The sequence below is a fragment of the Euleptes europaea genome, chromosome 3 (genome assembly GCF_029931775.1).
Source record: "Euleptes europaea isolate rEulEur1 chromosome 3, rEulEur1.hap1, whole genome shotgun sequence".
Lineage (NCBI taxonomy): Eukaryota > Metazoa > Chordata > Lepidosauria > Squamata > Sphaerodactylidae > Euleptes > Euleptes europaea.
This window is the reverse complement of record NC_079314.1, coordinates 88039010-88059712: the sequence shown is the minus strand read 5'-3', so window position 1 is coordinate 88059712 and position 20703 is coordinate 88039010. Positions and strand designations below refer to the sequence as shown.

Below are 20703 nucleotides of genomic sequence, written 5' to 3'. Positions count from 1 at the left end.
TGTTGAGGCTTTGCCAGCAGCTTCACTGGCAGTGCAAGCAGGCTCTGGAACTTCTGTTTGGAGGTAGAAAGGGAGACAAACAGCAGAGCAGATGGGATTTGCAAATGAACTGTGGTCGGTCATGTAAATCTGACCGACTAACCAGGATTCTGGCAACAACTTTTAGTTTAAACAAATCCTTATTGTGATGTCTGAATACCTCCAAAATGTTTACTAATTTTAGCTTTAATCATGCTTTCCACCAGTTTATTTGGGAAACGTGTTAGACTAACTAGCCTGAAACATCATGATATCCTCCTGGATCCCTTTTGTCCCTTTCAGCACTCCAGGAGGATACTTTTATAATGGAATAATGCAGTCCCCTGAAATGATTATTATAGGTAACACTTGCTTTTACTGAAGTCACCCTATAACACACTTTGTGTTGTTTACAGAATACCTTGCCTTAGTAGTTTGTTCTGCAGTGTTCTGATTCTATAATCTTAGTCCTATTGCATTGTTCACTGGTTGTTTTATGCTGTCTGACTGCACTGTTTAATAGCCTGTAATCATCCTTGTGCCCCAGAGAGACATGCAGACTATAAATTAAGTAAATGAATAAATATCCCTTCCATTAAGGCACAACTCACTCAACTTCCTGTCCTCTTGCCATGTTCTTTTCCTGCCTATCCATTCCATGGTATGATTCCCAGATACTGCCAGCTACATACCTGACTTTGGCTCTTGCTCACCTTTCCCCCCTGCTTTTTACTCTGATCCTGTGTGTGTGTGTGTTAAGTGCCGTCAAGTCGCTTCCGACTCATGGCGACCATATGAATGAAAGTCCTCCAAAATGTCCCATCTTTGACAGCCTTCCTCAGATCTTGCAAATTGAAGGCTGTGGCTTCCTTTATTGAGTCAATCTTTGGGGTCTTCTTGTTGGGTCTTCCTCTTTTCCTGCTGCCCTCAACTTTTCCTAGCATGACTGTCTTTTCCAGTGACTCTTGTCGTCTCATGACGTGACCAAAATACAATAACCTCAGTTTAGCCATTTTAGCTTCTAGGGTCAGTTCAGGCTTGATTTGATCTATAATCCGTAACACTCTCCTCCAACACCACATTTCAAAGGAATCTATTTTCTTCCTATCAGCTTTCTTCACTGTCCAACTTTCACACCCATACATAGTAATAGGGAATACGATGGCATGAATTAATCTAGTCTTGGTGGCCAGTGACACATCCTTACACTGCAAAATCTTTTCTAGCTCCTTCATGGCTGCCCTTCCCAGTCTCAATCTCCTTCTGATTTCTTGGCTGCACTCTCCCTTTTGGTTGATGGTGGAGCCAAGGAATAGAAAGTCTTGAATAATTTCCATTTCCTCATTGTCAACTTTAAAGTTGTGTAAGTCTCCTGTAGTCATTACTTTTGTTTTCTTGATGTTCAGCTGTAGTCCTGCTTTGGCACTTTCTCTTTTAACTTTCAGCAGTCGTCGTTTCAAATCTTCACTATTTTCTGCCAATAATGTAGTGTCATCAGCATATCTCAAATTATTAATGTTCCTCCCTCCAATTTTCACTCCACCTTCATCTAAATCTAATCCAGCTTTCCTAATTATATGTTCTGCATATAGATTGAAGAGATAGGGAGATAAAATACATCCTTGTCTGACACCTTTGCCAGTTGCAAACCATTCCGTTTCTCCATATTCTGTTCTAACTGTGGCCTCTTGTCCAGAGTACAGGTTGCGCATCAAAACAATCAGATGTAGTGGCACACCCATTGCCTTTAAAACCAGCCATAGCTTTTCATGATCCACACAGTCAAAAGCTTTGCTGTAATCTATGAAACACAAGCTGATTTTCTTCTGAAATTCTCTCGTATGCTCCAGTAACCAGTATATATTTGCAATACGATCTCTAGTGCCTCTTCCTTTTCTGAAACCAGCTTGAACATCAGGCATTTCTCGTTCCATATATGGTAACAGCTTTTGCTGTAAGATTTTGAGCATCACTTTACTTGCATGAGAAATTAATGCAATGGTCCGATAGTTGCTGCAATCTTTGATGTCTCTCATCCTGCCTCCCATTTATTCCTCCATTTTCTCTATCACTTGTTCCTTTCCCATTCCTTCCTTATTTTTCATTCTTCACTTTTCTTCGTCTTCCAGACGATCTTTCTTTCCCCCTCACCCCTTCTTTTTTAACTCCACTCTTTTTACATAAACAGAACCTTAGCTGTCCTTTCCTCCTCACTTTGGGCAAAGAAGCATAAGACCCTGAATGAGGTAACCAGACTGCTGGTATGTGAATACCCATCTAGGGTCAATCACATGAGACTTTCCCATCTGGCCCTCTTCAGAAGAACCCTGCATGTATTCAAACTCTGACATTTTTTGGTTTGTCCACTGCCTTTATTTGTTGCATTTTTACCGTTCTCTTCCTCCAAGGAGCTCATAGAAGCATACATTGTTCTGTGCTCCTTCATTTAAGAAAGAGCTAGGTGATCTTCTCACCCCAGGAACCAACTGCCTGGCTCATACCACAACACCAGAAACTCTGTAACCTAATAACTGACAGAACAAATACTTCTGAGAGGGTCTGGGCAAGCAGTAAGGTATGATCAGTTATGTCTGAATAAGGGTTCACATATGAATGGCTGGGCAAAGGCAAGCAGTTTCAAATCAGCATATATTCATGTTCCAAGGCATGTGGAAATGTATGCTTATTCATTTCTGTGTTGGAAGAAAATGGGACTGGAAGGTGGAGGCTAAGAGCTTACAACAACTGAGCTGGAACTGAACTGGGCCAACCCTGACCTATGTTGTGCAAAGCAACCATACCATACTTCATCACAGTCAGAGTATCTGAAGGCTGCGGGAATATCACTACATTTTTTTCTTCCAGAAAGCACTGCCCACCATGAACTGCAATCCAGCTGCAACAAATGTAACAGCCTTACAACACCTCCTAAAAATGTCCAGAGATGGTTCCTCCCTCCCCTCCCTCAAGGAGCCTGTTCCACAGGTTGGGGTCTACAACTGAAAAATCACAGGCACTGGTTAATGATAGGTAAGCTACCTTCAGTGGGGGGAACAGCCAGCAGGGGCAGCCTGAAGACTGCAGTTGGTGCACAGGGAGAGGACCTTCAGATACGTATTAGGCCATGAAAGTCATGACAAGTACCTTGATTTGAACTTAGAAACAAAATAGGAGCCAACATAGATGGTTTAAAATAGGTGAGATGTGTGCCCACTGGCTAGTGTAAGCCCGCGGGTGCCAATCTCCTGGACTGGTTAGGGCAACCCCAAACAGCATACGTGTGCGCCCCGTTCCAGCTGCGCACCTGCCCCAAAATGCTACAGGGAAGGCAGGCGTGAGTCAGGGAAACTGACATGAACTGCTCCATTCAGCACAAGGCAGCGGCAGCTGAGAGACAGAGGCCAGAGCAACCTCCAGAGAACCTGACAGACTCCATTTTACCTGTTCATCTTGGTTTCAGCAGAAGCCATGTCAGAGAAAGCGCAAAGACATGTAGGCTGCATCTACACACACACCCCTTGTGTCATCGGACTGCTTAAGCAAAGCCATTCAGAGGCATTGAGATAACGATCCTCGGATGCATCCCATCTATTGTTTCTGACCATTAAGCTCATCAGCAAGACTCCTGGTTTCTTCCTGGTTGCATAAGTCACTAGCATTAGAATAGATTTCCAAATTCCAACCTCCCCACCCAGGAAGATGGCCATTAAGGGCTCTGCCACCTTTTGTTTTAATCCAGACAGCCCCCACCCCCTGAAAGAGTATAACAGAGTCCTGAAAGTCCATACGATCCCTACCTTAGGACTGGCCATTTCATACAGACTGCCACTCTCTGCCAGAGTGAGCTGCCATGCTGGAGCATGCAGGGGACAACCCCTGCCCTCTTTTTATCCCAGAGCTCCCCGGCCCCCTTTTTGCTTATTCATTTTTGATCCTATGGAACTCTGGACTACAGGAAAGGTATCGTATATCCCGTTAAAATATTCCTGCCACCTAGCAGGCACCATCACAAAAGGTTTCTCAATTGTACTTCTCTGAGTTTTAAAATATATAGGACAGAGAATTTACCCTATGCTTCTGAAATTAAAAAAACTGTAAAAACTCTGCAAGGCTGATGATGTACCATACCGCATCTTATACAATAATATTTTCTGAGTGACAGTGGACTGTCTATCATTAGTACAAATTTCAGATTAAATCAAGTGATGCAGAGAGAATGAAGCAATCAATGCCTCCCTCTCTGTTGCATATGGCTAACTAACTTCATTTCTTTTGCACGATCCTATGAATTGTTGCTTCAGATTCTTCCCATGAAAAAAACATAAAACAGATGCCTCTTAAAAACAGGTTATTAAAAGGGAAAATTGTAAAGCAAAAAAGTAAAGTAGAGCTGTAATAACACATGGAACATGTTCTTGAGCCCTTTTTAAGGCAGACAGAATAGAGTAAATTACCAATATTAAAAATGTTAATACGATACATATTTATTATGTCTGCCATTAATTTTGCCATGTTCCACTCCACAGACTATCCCATACTGATTAACCAGCAGATGGCAGCAACCTCCATGAAATGCAAAATATTGCAATAATGCCAAGGACTTCCTTGGGAAGCTCCTTTATGACACTAAAGCCACAAGTTTTTTGAAGAAGAAATTTCACACTGTGATCAGGCTCAGCATTTTCTGTTCCAAAAATTCAGAAATTGCTTAGATACAACCCAATCAAAGAGAGCAAAGTAAGACAATATTTTGTTAATACAGCTCTTTTCAAACAATTCATCCAAACAAAATATGCCAGCCAGTCAAGGTGCGTCACATGCAACACAGAACATGATATGTAATTTAATTTTTTAATGCGCATATACATTGTATTTTACCACATGCTTACAACTGGTCTGAGCACAGGCAATTTCCCCAGAAAAGGAACACTATCAAGAAAATACTCTGTGCAATTGCACAATTATTACATATCCAGTAATTGCACTGTTACATAAAAAGTATAAAAAGAAATTACACCAAAGTATCATCTGGAAAGAGCCTTTGAAAGGGACTTGCTGTTTTAAGAAAGAGAAAGATTCAACTGGAACTCTACAAGATTCTGTGTGGCAGATTCCTAGGATGGACACATGTAGAGCATTCCAGATACGACAGAGAAACAGATGTTCCAGGCAACTATCTTTTCTTGTATTGGAAGTCTAGAATTGAACACAGTGTGTGCTGGGGTTTTAAAAACATCTCATTTTAAGGTAAATGGGGATTATTAAAAACAGATCAAGGGAACAGGACAAAGATGAGAAGGTTTTGGCAATTTCTTCATGGTTTCTTCTATTAACAGAAAGCAGTTTCAGGACCCACCAGTGTTTAAACATGACTAATTATGTCCACAATTAGTATAATTTGTTTAATACTTAAAGAGTTCAATATTATGAAGTTTAATTTAACGTCCAAATATGCTGGTAGTCCTATCGCAACTGTATGAAACTGTTTCTGTCTACCTAACACACACTCTTTTGTTTGCTACAGCAGTGGTTTTCTATTTTCAGCTTTTCCCCACTACACCTCAAATAAAACAATTCTGATCAAGTCTTACCTCGAAAACCCTATGATGAGACAATCCGAAATGAAAAAAGACATAGTGCTGGAAGACGGAACCCCCAGGTCAGACGGCACTCAACCGGCTACTGGGGAAGAGCGGAGGACAACTACAAGTAGCGTTATTCTTAATGACATAATTGTACTAAACCCTAAAGTACTTTCACTAGTTGACTTGAATAGATGCAAAAGCAAAGTCCAAAGCTGTTTGACACGTATAACAGGAACATGGAACGTGAGAAGTATGAATCAAGGTAAACTCAAAATCATAAAAACAAGAAATGAAACGTTTAAACACAGCAATCCTGAGAGTGAGTGAATTAAAGTGGACAGGATTGGGACATTTTTCAGTCAGAAAATTACAAAGTGTTTTACTCGGAGAATGACAAAAAGCTTTCCTGGTAGCCCAGGTGGCAAATAGGTCAACCTGTGTGGTGCCCCATGCTTCGTAGACTGGTGCTAAATATTTGTCTTGGATGGACCATTCATGGTTGGTTTGATAATCTCTGCTCAGCTTGTTTGTTACAGCATTGTGGACCTCCACTATGTGAATAGCCTTGAGCAAAATGTTGCTTGTCTAGAGCCAGTTCAAGCTCTTAATGCCTCTATGCAGAGGGGCACAGAACCTGTGCCCCCTTGTTTATATAATACACCGCTCGTGTTGTCGGACTGTACCAGGACCCTCCTGTTTCAAAGAATATCTTAAAATAAAGTACAGGAAAATCTCACTGCACATAACTCAAGCAAACTCATGTGTAGGTGAGCCTGTTCCTTGTCCCAAAGGCCCTGCATGAACTCACCTTGACAATGTGCCCCCCAGCCCCTAAGAGAGGCATCATAAGAACATAAGACCATAAGAAAGGCCCTGCTGGATCAGACCAAGGCCCATCAAGTCCAGCAGTCTGTACACACAGTGGCCAACCAGGTGCCTCTAGGAAGCCACTAACAAGACGAGTGCAGCAGCACCATCCTACCTGTGTTCCACCGCACCCAAAATAATAGGCATGCTCCTCTGACACTAGAGAGAATAGGTATGCAGCATGACTAGTATCCATTCTAACTAATAGCCATGAATACCCCTCTCCTCCATGAATATGTCCACTCCCTTCTTAAAGCCCTCCAAGCTGGCAGCCATCACCACATCCTGGGGCAGGGAGTTCCACAATTTAACTATGCATTGTGTGAAAAAATACTTTCTTTTATCTGTTTTGAATCTCTCACTCTCCAGCTTTAGCAGATGACCCCGTGTTCTAGTATTATGGGAGAGGGAGAAAAACTTCTCCCTGTCCACTCTCTCCAAACCATGCATAATTTTATAGACCTCTATCATGTCTCCCCTCAGCCGCCTTCTTTCCAAGCTAAACAGCCCTAAGTGTCTTAACCGCTCCCCATAGGACAGTTGCTCTAGTCCCCTAATCATTTTGGTTGCTCTTTTCTGCACCTTCTCAAGCTCTGTAATATCCTTTTTAGGTGTGGTGACCAGAACTGTACACAGTATTCCAAGTGTGGTCTCACCAGAGATTTGTACAAGGGCATCCATAGTAATGGTATCCTCAGGGGCCCAGTATCCAAATGGGAGGTCAGCAAATAAGTTGGTTCCACCAACCACCAGGACAGAGAGCTTATAATAGGATGAGGCATAGGGAAATGATGCTCCTGGACATGCTTCAATGGATCGAAGTGTCTAACAAGCCAATTCTGCAGTACACATATTTCATGTGGCATGCGCAACCACTGCCATGGTGGAAGCCATGAGGCCCAACTGTTGTTGAATGGATCTGACTGACTGCCTTCGTGACTTTTGGAACAACCTAACTGCAGCTTTAATGGTAATGCCCCTCTCCTTGGGTAAGAATGCCCTCACCACAACTGAATCCAGGGCAGCACCGATCAACTGGACCTTCTGGAAAGGGAGTAAGTTGGACTTTTCCCAGTTTATGATTAAGCCCAACCTATGGCATGTAGAAACCACCAATCCCACATGTGCATTCAGCTGGTCCTCAGGTTGGTCTGTTATCAACCAGTCATGTAAGTATGAATACCCTAGAGTTCTTAAGTGTGCCACTACCACAGCTATACACTTAGTGAATACTCTAGGTGCAATGGAAAGCCCGAAAGGCAATGAAGTGTATTGGTATATTTCAGATTCGTACCTAAACCGAAGGAGTTTCCAGTGGTTTGGATGAATGAAAATAGGCATCCTTAAGGTCCAAAACTACGAACCAAGCATTTATTGGGAGTAACTCCATTAATGCTGGAAGAGAAACCATTCTGAATTTAGACACAATCAAACACTTGTTTAACCTTCTCAGATCAAGGATACGCCTATGACCCCCATTCTTTTTATCCACAAGGAAGAACCTCGAATAGAAACTCCACTGTGGGAAATCTGAAGTGGCCCTCTGCATTGCTCCTTTCTGGAGGAGGTATATTAATTAGGTCTTCAACTCAGAAAAAGTATTATCCCTTGCTCCTGAAAAGGGAGAACAAGGTGGAACTCTCTAAATTCCAAATTATAACTATTCTTAACAATGTTTAGAACCCAATGATCTGAACAAATGTTCAATCACTCTGGATAGAACTCAGCTAATGTATCTAGAAAAAGGGAGCACCTTCCGGTGCAGCTGAGGATAGTCAGAACCTCTGCCCTTGCTGATGTTGATCTGTAGCAGGGGGAGGAGCAGTCCCCAATGTAGATTCGGTTGAAGTTTTACGCTTGTTAGACAGAGAAGGATGATAGTGCCTAGGCATAGAATATTGCTGGCCTCTGTAGAATAGTGTAGTGAAGCCATGCTGGTGGGAAGTAAAATGATCACATGTCTGGATTGGAGTGAAGAACTCCTAGTGATTTGGCAGTCTGCCTATTTTTCTTAATCTCAGTCAGGAAATCATTGGTACCCAACGCAAAGTGTCGAGCCCTCGAAGGGTAGGTCTTCAACCTTGGCCTTGGTTTCAAACTGAAGAGCTGAATTAAGCAGCCAAGCACATCTCCGTAGGATGATGGATGACACTAGAGACCTTGCAGAGACATCAGCATGTTTGTCTGCACTAATTTCCTGTTTGGAAAGCCTAATCGCCTCCAACTGAATCAAGTGAACCTGTGCCTTGGTCTCATCAGGGAGAATGTCAAGATGTGGAGACAGTTTTCCCCATAAAAATAGTTGATAGGCTCCCATGATTGTTTGATAGTTCACAATCCTAAAATTCATTGCAACAGAGGAATAGATTTTCCTCCCCAATGCATCAAGACGCCTGCTTTTCCTGTCAGTGTGGAGTGTTGACTCGGTCTCTCTCTAGACTGCATTTCTTCCATGACTATAGTTGATGGAGGAGGATGAGTGGAAAGGAAGTTGCAGGTATCTTGTTTACTGTGATAGATTCTCTACTTTAAGGTGTCACAGGGGTGGATGCCAGCTTCTTCCAGATTGGGGCTGTAAGATCTACTAGGCCCTCCAGAACTGGGAAGGCCACCACTCCTTAACAGTCAAGGTATAGCCTGCTCAGGTTCATGTCCCTGGACCTACTGTCAGTTGTGGCCATGTCTATATCCAACGTCTTTGCCATCCTAATCATTTGCTCACCATAGAGGTGAAGGTCCTTCATTCGGGGAAACAGGGGATAGATCCCCTACCCTCCCATCCAGGGAGGTCTCAGACTGCCGTTTAGAGCTATAGAGAGATGCCTCTATTTCCTCCTCTTCTGGTTCTGACTCCAAATATGTTGGAACACGCATGAACAGAGGTTGAAAGACAGGAGCCCTTGGTTCTGAAAGTTGCCATCCCGCAAGATTGAGCTGTTTTTGCTGACAAAACTCATTCCAGTCCTAAATGTGCTGTGGAGACATGAGGAGGGATGGTACTGGTATGGAATGAGGCCACGCTTCCGCTTCAGATCCAATGATGAGGGCCAAGGGTCCACTTGTATAGGAGGATCTGGTTCAGGCTCAGAAAATGACCACTTGAGTGATTCAGAGTGAATTGAAGGGGTCCTTGGAGGGACCCAAATGATCTCCAGATCCGAACTGGGTGCTGACTGCATGGAGCCCTTATCATCTCTTTTAGGGTCCTTGACCTTTTTCCTTATGCTGGACCTTCTGTCTCTGCTTCTTAGCAGGAAGTTCAGAGGCAGAGTGGCTCAGCATTGAGGAACATGGCACTTCGAACCTGAAGCCATTGGAACCTTCAAAACCAATGAGGTGGAAATAAAGAGTTGATTCTGAGGAGGGTGTCACAAGAACAGAGCAAACCAATGATGTCCTCTGCAGTCAGAATGGATAGAACCGACTGTGATGAGGATGGCCAGAAGGGAGTCTTAGAACCCCTTGGAGGGGATGTGGAGACAAGTGCCCTCTCCCACAACGCAGCTTTCAGTCAGAAGGCTCTGTCAAATCTGGCCTTCAAAGTGAACTTTGGGCAGATCTTGCATACCTGGATGTTGTGGGCTTCCCTGAGGCAAAGTAGGCAGGCCTCATGCTCATCGCTATGAGTCATCTTGGTGGCACATTTGACACACTTCTTGAAAAGTACCGTAGATGCCATAATAATGGCTCTTATTATGCCCAAATACCCCTCGAGTAACCTAAATCCACAATAAAGGGCAGGGGTTAGGTTAGCAAATGCAACCCCGACACCCACAGACTTGGAAGAGCGACCGTTCCCTCACTGATCACTAACAAAGACAAAAAAGATCACCTACAAGGACGAGCAAAGAATAAACGAAGAAATAAAGAATACAACAAATGCTCCAGCAATTGTAGAGGAAAAACAAATATTGTCTATTCATGGCGGCAGCAGAAAAGGAACTTAGGGTGAGGGGACACTCCTCTCAAGAGCACATGATGGTTTTGGTGGGAATAGCAGTCCCACTTGCTCTGGAGAGGGGGGCGCCCCCGTATATAGGCTAGAAAGTTCTACCAGAGGCAGGTCTGCATGCACAGAAGACTGAAGATGAGCTACTATAACAACCAGTGTAAAGAAATAGAAGAGAACAACAAAAAAGGAAAAACAAGAGCTCTGTCCCACAAGATCCAAGAAATCAAAGGGAAATTTAAAGCATGGTTAGGCATGCAGAAAGATCAACATGGAAATGCATTAACTCAACAGGACAAAATAAAGAAAAGATGGGAACAATACACTGAAGAACTATACAGAAATGATGAAAGGATGACTCATTCCTTCAAAGAAGAATCTTTTGAAGAAAAACGTACAGTTTTAGAAAGTGAAAGCTGAACTGAGAACAATTGGGAGAAACAAATCACCAGGAATAGATAAGGTTTCAATAGTGCTATTCCAAGCCTCCGAAACAGAGTCCTTCAAAATCTTAACAGAATATGCCAATAAATATGGAAAACATAACAATGGCCCACGGACTGGAAATGCTCAATCTACGTTGCAATTCTGAAATAAGGAGATGTCAAAGACTGCAGCAACTATCAAACCACCGCATTAATTTCTCACACAAGTAAACTGATACTCAAAATCTTACAACAAAGACTGCTGCCATATATGGAACAAGAAATGCCAGATGTTCATGCTGGATTCAGAAAAAGAAGAAGCACTAGAGATCATATTACAAATTTCTGCTGGTTACTGGAGCATACAAGATACTATCAGAAGAAAATCAGCTTGCGTTTCATAGATTACAGCAAAGCTTTTGACTGCGTGGATCATGAAAAGTTATGGTTGGTTTTAAAAGAAATGTGTGTGTGTGTGTGTGTGTGTGTATGTATTTTTTTCAGGGTTTTTTTTCCAGTATTTCCATTATTTTTCTGTATATATATACACATATACACATTTCTATCAGACCTAGATTTTACTGCTTTAACAAAAAATGCATAATTTATAGCTTAGCATTCTAAAACTGTACTATTTGGCAAATTTATGGAATTTAGAAGTATTAATACCTTAGTTTTCTACAAAGTTGTGAAAACAAACCAGGGGACTGATGAGAAACTCATTCCATCCCCTCTACTGGCCCCAGCATCCTCCAGTCACCAGCAACTTCCCCCTTCCCACAACATCATGGCCTGCCTCCCAGCTGCGTCCTCCTGTTTGTCTTCTCTTCCGCCCAGCAGCCACTGCCTCCCACCTCCTTATCCACCTGCACAACCCAGAATACTTTTCTCCTCCACTCAGCCGTTGCCATCTGTACTTCCTTGCTTCTACCACCCTCCTGGCCACTGCTGTCACCTGCCTTCACTATTGCCTGGGTTGTCAGGCATCTCACAATATTTAATTTTCCCCCCTTCAATTTGCAAAAACTGAGCAACTGCAGACACTACTCTTCAATTTGGGGGGGGGGGGGATAAATTTCTTTCACTTTTTCTTTTCCATTTTCAGAGTACTCAGCACAGCTGGGGATTTCTCCAGGATTGTAGAATATTTTTTAACAATTAACATATACTTGAAAATAAGTTGTGTGTCTACAGGAGACAAAGGGATCATCCCTATGTAATGCTTCAGACTGTCTAACATTAAAATGTACATACTATGTATTTTGAGTCAAGTAACATCTTTTCTTAAAATGCATTTCATTAATTCCAAGAGATAATATATTTCATAGGTGGTTTTTTTCCAGCCATCCCTAAAAGTCCTCCAGTGTTGCCCCACGCTTGCCATCTCCCGGACTGGATACATGGCAACCCCAAAAACTACATGTCGCCACCGTCCCAGACATGCAGCAAGCCCCAGACGCTATGGAAAGGGCTCCCGCACCGTCCCGCGAAACAGGCATGAAGGAACCACGGGCAGGACGACCCCTCCAAGTGAACCAGAGGGAATCCATTTTCCTGTGTCCCGTTAAAGTCCAGCAGAAGCCATTTCGCAAGGAACAACCAGACATGTAGCCAGCACCGCCCCCAGCCATCTGCATAATCAACGACCCATTGGAAGCCTCCGTGATATCAGCAACTAAGAATCGCTCATCGGGCATTGCAAAATTGCCTCGCCCAGGCGCAGATGTTCACGCCTTTGTTTAAACCCATCAGTGATCGTCTCCTGACCCTCCCGGAATTGCGCAAGCCATAGGTTTTAGTTTACCTGTCTCAATTGCCCGCGACACACCTTAGCAGCCGACCATTAAGGTTTCATTCACCTTTTGTGAATGAATGGGAACCACGAGGGGATAATCCCATCATCTCCCACCCCAAAAAGAGTATAACTTGGGTCGCTCTCAGTCATAATGTACCTTCTCTTTCCCCCTCTCATACTCGCTGTCACTCTGTTGGTGTGGGTTTTGTGCAGCCCAGCCACGATACCCTCCCGCCTTGCTGGCCGAGCCCCGGGAATCCCCAACCCCCTGCTTTTCTTGCATTTTACCCACGCGGAACCCCGGACATCTGCTTCTGGATCAGGTGTAGTACTGCCCCTCTTCAAAGGGACACTGCCACATTGGTGAACGTCTCTATCCTACAACCTTTATTTCCTAGGATCTGATTGTGTGTTGTGTACGTGTTGCTGGATTGTTTGTGTACATAGTTTAAAGTAAATCTCCTAAAAGAAACCATTGCTTCCGCCTCTTGTTTGAATCTTGGAACAGACTCCCGTAAACAAAGGTTAGATCCCGAGGTTATGCCCCTTGCTGGTTATAGATCTGCTAATTCCCCATATAAATATTCATAACCGAGCATTTTGGCTAACACCAGGGAAAAAAGGTTTTCTTTTCCTGGGTCTTTACACCTGTACTGTAATGTTCATCCAGACCCACTAAATCTGCTGGACAAGCCTCAGTGCAGATGAAGATTAAAGTATTTGCATCCTTGATATTGGTAATACCAGGACTGAAGAGAGGTGTATGGTACCAACTTCTGTTTTAAGATCCCTCTGTGGGCAGATCTGCCAACAATCTCAGAAAAAGTTAACTACTTTAGGCCTGCCTGGTAAATTCCCCTTCATCTTTCAGAGCAAACAGTTAGTTCCAGGAGAGCACCAGAGCAGTAAGGGGTTTCTTTATGCTTCTCTCCACTGTTTTTATTTGGAATTTTTTACCCCATATGTCCATATAAGTAATTCCTCAATGCCTGGGTGTGGAAGCCTCAGGTGTTCTGTCTTGTCATTTTCCCCACATTCTAGTACCTGCCAGGAAACCAGACAGATTCTGTACACAGGAAGGAAAACTAATAATGTGTTTTGTGAGTTAATGAATGTTTGAAGCTTGCCTACAGGCCTACATTTTAAAATAAATATGCACTTTCATCAAAGATAACAAAGCTATTCTTTAAATTTAAAACGTGAACCAGTTTCTAAACCTACAGCATCTTGATAGTTTCAAAGCATTTGTTTTAGAGAACAGATTGAGAGCAGAATAGCTTCATCCATATGTTTCATGAGAATGTGACCTGCACCACCTACCCTGACTAGACAGAACCTAATTCAACTAAGCCTCTGCCCTGTATAAGAAGTCTCCTCACAGGTACATCTTCCATTCCAGTATCAGATATAAGCCTTTCTCTCAAAACAGGGAAGAATAACTGCTTCCTTATAAAATACAGCTCTTTTGGTTTCACTAATGGGTAGAAGAAAAAGCCTACGAATCCAAGAAGTAGTGCAGGCACGAAGAGACAGAAAGGGGAATGAATAGCTTGGCAGTGGTGCACATTTGTCTTACTCACCAACAGCCCATCTCTTATTTTTAATGACAGCACATCATTTAAAGCCACTGAAAGAACCCAGTTTTTCAGAAGTTGCCAGCATACGTAATCCAGATCACCACACAGATTGTACACATAAAGCAAATTTGGACAACTTAATTCAAAATAACTCCACAGCCAACATAAACTGACAATTTGTTCTCATTATCTATAGAACACATTTACGATGGTACTTGCATACTGACAACATGGTGAAGAGGCAACAGGCAGAACAGGGGAAATGCCACAACACTGGTTGCATAAGAAACATTACAGCTTTAATTTATAGTACTCACCATCTCTTTAGCTATTTCCACAGCTTCCTGCAGCCCATAGAGCCTGCCACAGACCAGGTAAATCCCATTGGCCCAGAGAATACAGCCCTCGTGGACCCAAAATTCATTGCTGTCAAGAGGTAGTTCAGGAATTTGTAACTCCAATTCAGGGCCACCTTCAGAAGTGGACATGGGGGGTTTAGAGTCTGAAGGAATTTTTTCACCGACACTGCCACCCTCAGTGGTTGCTTTTTTACAAGCCGCGCCTCTCGAAAGCGACCGAGAGGCCCCGGCACAGTCCTCAGAGCGATGCCGTCTCTTAAAGCGAGGGTGGGCAGGCAGGCTTCTCTGCTCCTTTTGTTGCTGCTGCTGCTGCTCTTCCTCATCTTCCTCGGTATCTGTCTTGGAACCGTTAGCACTTTTATGCCGTACCTTGACTTTATTCTGCATTTCTGTGGCCCTCTTGGGAGGCGGGTTTTTGGGCAGCGTGGCTGCATAATCCTGGGGGTAGAAAGGTCCAAAGAGGTCACCCATGTTGCGATAGCTGGCCCACTTGCCACACAGGCAGCAGACCAGTTGGCCCATAACAGAAGATTCTGTGACAACAGGACCCTGTAGCATGAAAGAGGATGTCGGCAATACTTTGCTCTCAACATTGCTGGGAGGGGGTGTTGATGACCTCTGTCCTTTTCGACCCCTCACCAGTTTATTCTGCTCCTCTTCCTCTGCATTAATTATTGTGCACACAGCACCTATCTCACATTTGTTTACAACATGAATATAGGGGAAAAAAGACTTGTTCTTGGTATCAGTTTTATCAAGAGACTGGGTGGCATATTTTAATTTGATTTCTGGTTCCTGAGGTTCCACAATTGGAGCAGCTCTCCTCGGTTTCCGTTTTCGTGGCTGCGCTGCAGTTTTTCTCCTCTCCCTTCGCTGTCTCTTAGGCTTCGGTTCTACATCTTCTACTGCTTCCACTGGTTGTGGTTCTACTGGTACTGGTGGAAGTGGCTGTTGCTGCTGTTTTTTCTGCTTATTCACACTACCAATAGGCCTCCCCTTCTTCTTACCAGAAGGAAAATACCCTTTTGGAGGGAAGGGATCTGGTTTGGGCGTCATGATCATTGCATCTCCATCTTTCTCTTCAATCTTTGGATTTGGTTCAGGAGTCAAGACACTGGACGGGGATACTGATTTTGATTCTGAAAAGCTCAAAGATCCTGCTCCAGTTAGGGATCCATCTGTTCTTCCTTGTCCAATAGATTTTTGTGATGGTGTTGGGATTACAGTAGACACGCAGCCCTCTTTGCCAATACTAGCAAGTTCCAATGACTCTTTTTTCACTAGCTCATCTCCATCACCATGCCACTCTTCAGAAGATACTATCACTTCACTGGTCAGTTCTTGGCTCTCTTGATCCAACACAATTTCTTCTTTTATGTTCTCTGCCTCCATTCCATGACTAGCAACGTTCCCACGTTCAGGAGGACCACTTTTCAGGGACAGAATGTCATCAAGAGTGACCGCATCTGCACCAGTTTCAGCACAGTTTGAAGAAGCACTTCTCCGAACGTTGGGAGATGTGATTTTTTGAACAATAGCTTCCAATTTTAATCCACGTCCTTTCCGTGGAGGCAGAATTTTTGTTTTTGCTGGGCTTGTGAGGGAAACAGCAGAGCAATTTCTATTATCAGGACCTGAAAGGTTTCTAGAAGATTCTCCTTTGGGGAGTGACTTGCCAACATCTTGGTTCTGGGATGAGTGGGCATAAGAATTGAACGCTCTGTCTGCTCCATCCTTTGATGAAGGCAGTAGGCGCCCTTTGTCTTCAGTGCCGCTATTCTTCATGTCCTGCAACTGCCTCTTACTTGGAATAGGTGAAATAAAAGAGCGGACCCTCCTCCGCATTATTAGAGGATTTTGAGGAGATTGATCTTCTTGGCCAGGGATCCTTACCATGGCATTACCAGATTTAAGTACATCACCAGCATCATCACGTCTGTGTGTATCACCATCTTGAGAGCCAAATCTCTTCTGACTGGCTGCCCCTAAAGATCCACTGTTTTTGCCAGGAGCCATCTGCCGAGAGAGATCCCAACCAGATTCATGTTGCTGAATCTTCTGGTTCATATGTTTAATATCAGCACATTTATTCTGAAGAGTGCCATCACTTCCCAACAAACAACGGCCAACTTCTTGGTTTCCTGCATCATGGTAAGAGCCAGAATGGAGATACATCATTCCATCTTTGTCATTTTTTAGAGGACCCCTTACTTTGTCCAAAAACTGCTGCTGCCTTGGGCTCTTTCTTGCTGTCTCCTGCCTATGCTGAGCTGCAGCAATGACCCCCTGGGCAGAGCTACTACTCCAGTCTTTGTATTCTTCTTGCTGTTGCTGATATAGCTGCCTTTTGTAGTGGTACTGAGAATTCAGCACCTGGTTAGGATCACCAAAAGCATGAGGGCGAGTGTTAGTGTGATATGCTGAAGCCAACGATGAGCTTTCAGAATTGGGGGGGAAAGGAGAGTGTAAGGAACTCCGATTGAGCCTGTCAGAAAGTACCATGTGAGGATTCAGATGGTGAAGATCTGCCCCTGGACCTCTGCTTCTACCTGGTGACATCTTCAGTTTGTCTGCCAGATCATGAAATTGAGAGGGTGATTTACCCCTTATTCCCTCCCGGCTGCTTCCCATTCTGCCAGGTCCTCGCCTCAGTTGTGCCGATCGGGTATCCTGTTGCAACATGTAGTCTGATGCAGAATCAAGAGCTGCTGCTCCAGGGCTAGCATTCCCTCGGTAAGACTCATGCTTAAAACTGGCAAGATGACAGTGGTCTCCTGACTTTTTATTGTTCATGCTGGCAGAGGTCTTGGACTGTTCAAATTCCTCTTCTTTGATCTGCCCACTGTGTGACTTCAGCTTTGTTTCCATGGACACTAGGCCACCAGGCAGTATAACTGACTGACCTAAACCAGGGGTTAGACGGTCACTCCTTCCACTCCTGCCCTCAGCACCCATGTGCCCAACAGAATGAGGCCCTGGATCTCTAGCAATTTGCCTCAGAGGAGATATATCACAAATAACTGACCTTCTCTCAGAGAGACCTCCTCCTTCATGGGCTGAAGACTGGGATTCCATCTCAAACTTTCTAGGCACAGGATAATCAGCCAGATTTATCTGTTTAATCTCAGAAGCTGTGCCACTTGATTTTCTATCCCAGGGGCCCCAGTGTGGATTTTCCAAGAGAGATCCTATGCTCTTGTTTAAAAGACCCCTATTGCTTAATTCACTGGCTTGACTAATCAGGATATTTGGTCGCATAGTACCTTCAAGAGTTCCAGTTATTCCATGATGATCCTGTGCATTTCTAGAATATCTCCTGTCAGGATGATGGTGATATCCCTGCAAGACTTCCTGCAACAGACTGGGAAATTTTTCACTCCGTCCTTTTCGCTCACTATGCCCTGGAAAATCCCCTTTATCCTGGCCTGAAGGATACTGAGGGAAGCTGCCAGTATTTCTCTGCATACTAACCCCTATACTGTCTTTGTAACTATACCTTAAACTGCCAGGGGATTTAGAAGGCTCTGTTCTGCCAGAAAAACTGGAGCCAATGACAGCATGGCCAGGTTGGCTGTTCCCATCTCCATTGTGGTTCGTGCTGCTGTCCCCACTCTTGCTCCCTTTACTTCCTCCTTGTGACTCTTGCTGTGGTCCCAGATGACCTGGCTCTTTCACCCCGCTGGCAGAAGGAAGTGCTTGAGCACCTGTAGGAACATCCTCTTGCTGAGATTTATCCTGACTGCCTGACTTTTCTACTCTTCCTGCCATAGCCTCCCGAGAGACTATCACACCAACTGCCTTTTCATTGACCTTTGGGGTGGTCTCCACAGCTACCAAAGTCTCTTTCTCCTCAGGGGGGGAGGCCTCCTCTTCCTCATCTGCAGGGCTGGTGCTGAGCTTTGTGGGCTCATTTTGAGTTGCTTGTGCCGGCGAAGAATGCGATCTCTCCAAGTTACCCCCTTTGTAAGTAGTGTCGGAACTAGTGCTCTGACCACTCAACTGCCTCACCCTCTCACCTTGATCCTCTGAACTACTGGAGCACCCACCATCAATAGACTCTGCTAAAGGAGATTTGAGTTGCTCTTCTGCCTGGGAGGAGCCTTCTGAGTTTGTGCAGCTATCGCCTTTTTTAGATGATGAAGATCTTTTGGAACTTTTCTTTTGAGGTGCCAAAGCATCAGACAGTAACATGTGCTGGACTGTATTGGGAAGATTAGCCACTTGACTACTTAGGGCACTTAGACTACTTAGTCCTGGATCTGTAAGCCTCTTTTCTTGCAATCCTTCAAGACCAAATCCCTTGAATCCTCCACCCTGAGCATTGGGGCTCGGCATCATCGATGGTGTTGGACTAAGCTGAGGCATCATCTGTAAAATGCGGTTTCTAGAGGCCCCAGGCATGTTACTTTGTCCACACTGAAGATTCTCTCCACCTTGCATAAGAGGAGATGGTGTGGAGCTGCAGCTTGGAGACTGAACCACAGAGGCAGCTGGCGAAGGGTTAGATATAGGACTGAAATTCTGATGGAATTGCATGGGTGATCTCACAGGGACGTCGGCTTGGCTGAACTGCCCCACTTGACTCTGAAGAGACATCTTGGTAGCAGTATTTGAGTACTGCATTACATGCTGTGAGGGAGGCTGTTGCTGTGCCTGTCCCGGCGTCTGTTGGCCTCCTTGGGGCAACTTTGACTGCTCAAAGTTCTTCACTGGCTGTGTCTGAAAGTTGTAATTTGATTGAGTCCCATAAGCTTGTGCACTTGAACCCACCGCATGTCCTTCATACTGTGAGCCAGCATTCACACTGTAACTGCTGTCATAGTTCTGCCCAGATTGGCCAAAACGCTGAGAAGAAAATGAAGACGAAGAAGAAGCAGGAGGCTGATAGTGCTGGCTATACTGACCCACTCGTAACTGATAGCCAGAAGTAGATGAAGGCAGAGCTGAAGGGCGCTGCATTGACTGCAAGTGAGATGTACTGGATGCAGACTGGTTGGATGCCTGTGGTAAAGGCTGATGAGACTGGTAGAGTTGTTGTCTCATCTGCTGCACCTGTTGTTGCTGCTGGCTGGAAGTCTGCTGTTGGTACTGAGCACTTCCAGGGGAGAAAGGACCAGTATAATCCTGTTGGTAGTGAGTCACTCCACTAAGGGAGGAATGTTGTGTTTGGAACTGGCTCACGTGACCCTCACTTCCATACTGACTCCCAAAGTTGCTACCTTGGGGTGGTCCATAACTCTGCACTGGCCCAGAAGGCCTCCGTTGAGGAAGCTGCTGTCCTCCAGCTGATACAGGATCCTTATTGGAGGCCATATAGTAGAATTCACCTGCTTCCTTTCTGAAACCTTGATAATTCTGATGTCCCGAGCTCTCACCAGCCATTGATGAAGAGCTGACTGCTGCTCCACGGCGCCCACTGCTGCTACTGCTGCCACCCCCTCCAAAGCTTTGGAACATCTGAGCCTGCTGACGGGTGCTAAATTCTTCTAGCCGGGATGCACCATGCACTTCCTGCGGGTAGTTCTGCTGGTTTCCGTGGTAACTGCTCTGCTCCCGAAAGGACTGCATGCTGTTCAGCTGCAGACTGACAGCTCAACAGCCCACCTGAAAAAAACAAAAACAAAAAAACAAAATCAGTAACTAGATTCACATTTTCCAGTCACATAACCAGTTCAAAACATTTTCGCTCCACTTTCACATGAAGCTGCAATACTGAACAAGGTCAATGCTGTCTACTCTGACTACGAGCAGCACTTCAGGGTGTCATGCAGAGGTCTTTCACATCACCTATGACATGATCCTTTTAAGTCAAGATGCCAGGTATTGAACCTAGGACTTTCTGCATGCCCTACCTCTAATTCACAGCCCCTCCCCAAAATTAGGGAAAGATCATGTACATCCATTTCGTTGTCTCTTTTCTTTACAGGTTCCTTCAATTACCCTCTTTTTTAAAAAAACTAATTTTTTAATATTAAAAAGTATATCAAATTATCAACTGTCTCATCTACAAAAAGAAGAACAAGAGTTTCTGATTACACATCAACAGACTTCCAACTTTAATGTATGGCATCTTACAAGACTTCTTCAAAAGATGATTATATCGTCTATGTTTTCTATAAGAGATGTGC

The 20703-nt window shown here is 44.2% G+C and overlaps 1 protein-coding gene across 3 annotated transcripts in view; it reads right to left on the bottom strand.

The window, feature by feature from the left end:
* The window catches only part of TCF20 (transcription factor 20), a 103836-nt gene that overhangs the window by 22159 nt on the left and 60974 nt on the right, over positions 1–20703 (bottom strand). For all 3 annotated transcript variants that reach the window (XM_056847316.1, XM_056847319.1, XM_056847317.1), the window contains exon 2: positions 14534–20179. In XM_056847316.1, coding sequence (XP_056703294.1) covers positions 14534–20143 — 5610 coding nt within the window. In that variant the 5' untranslated portion in view covers positions 20144–20179. The remainder of the gene's footprint in view (positions 1–14533; positions 20180–20703) is intronic.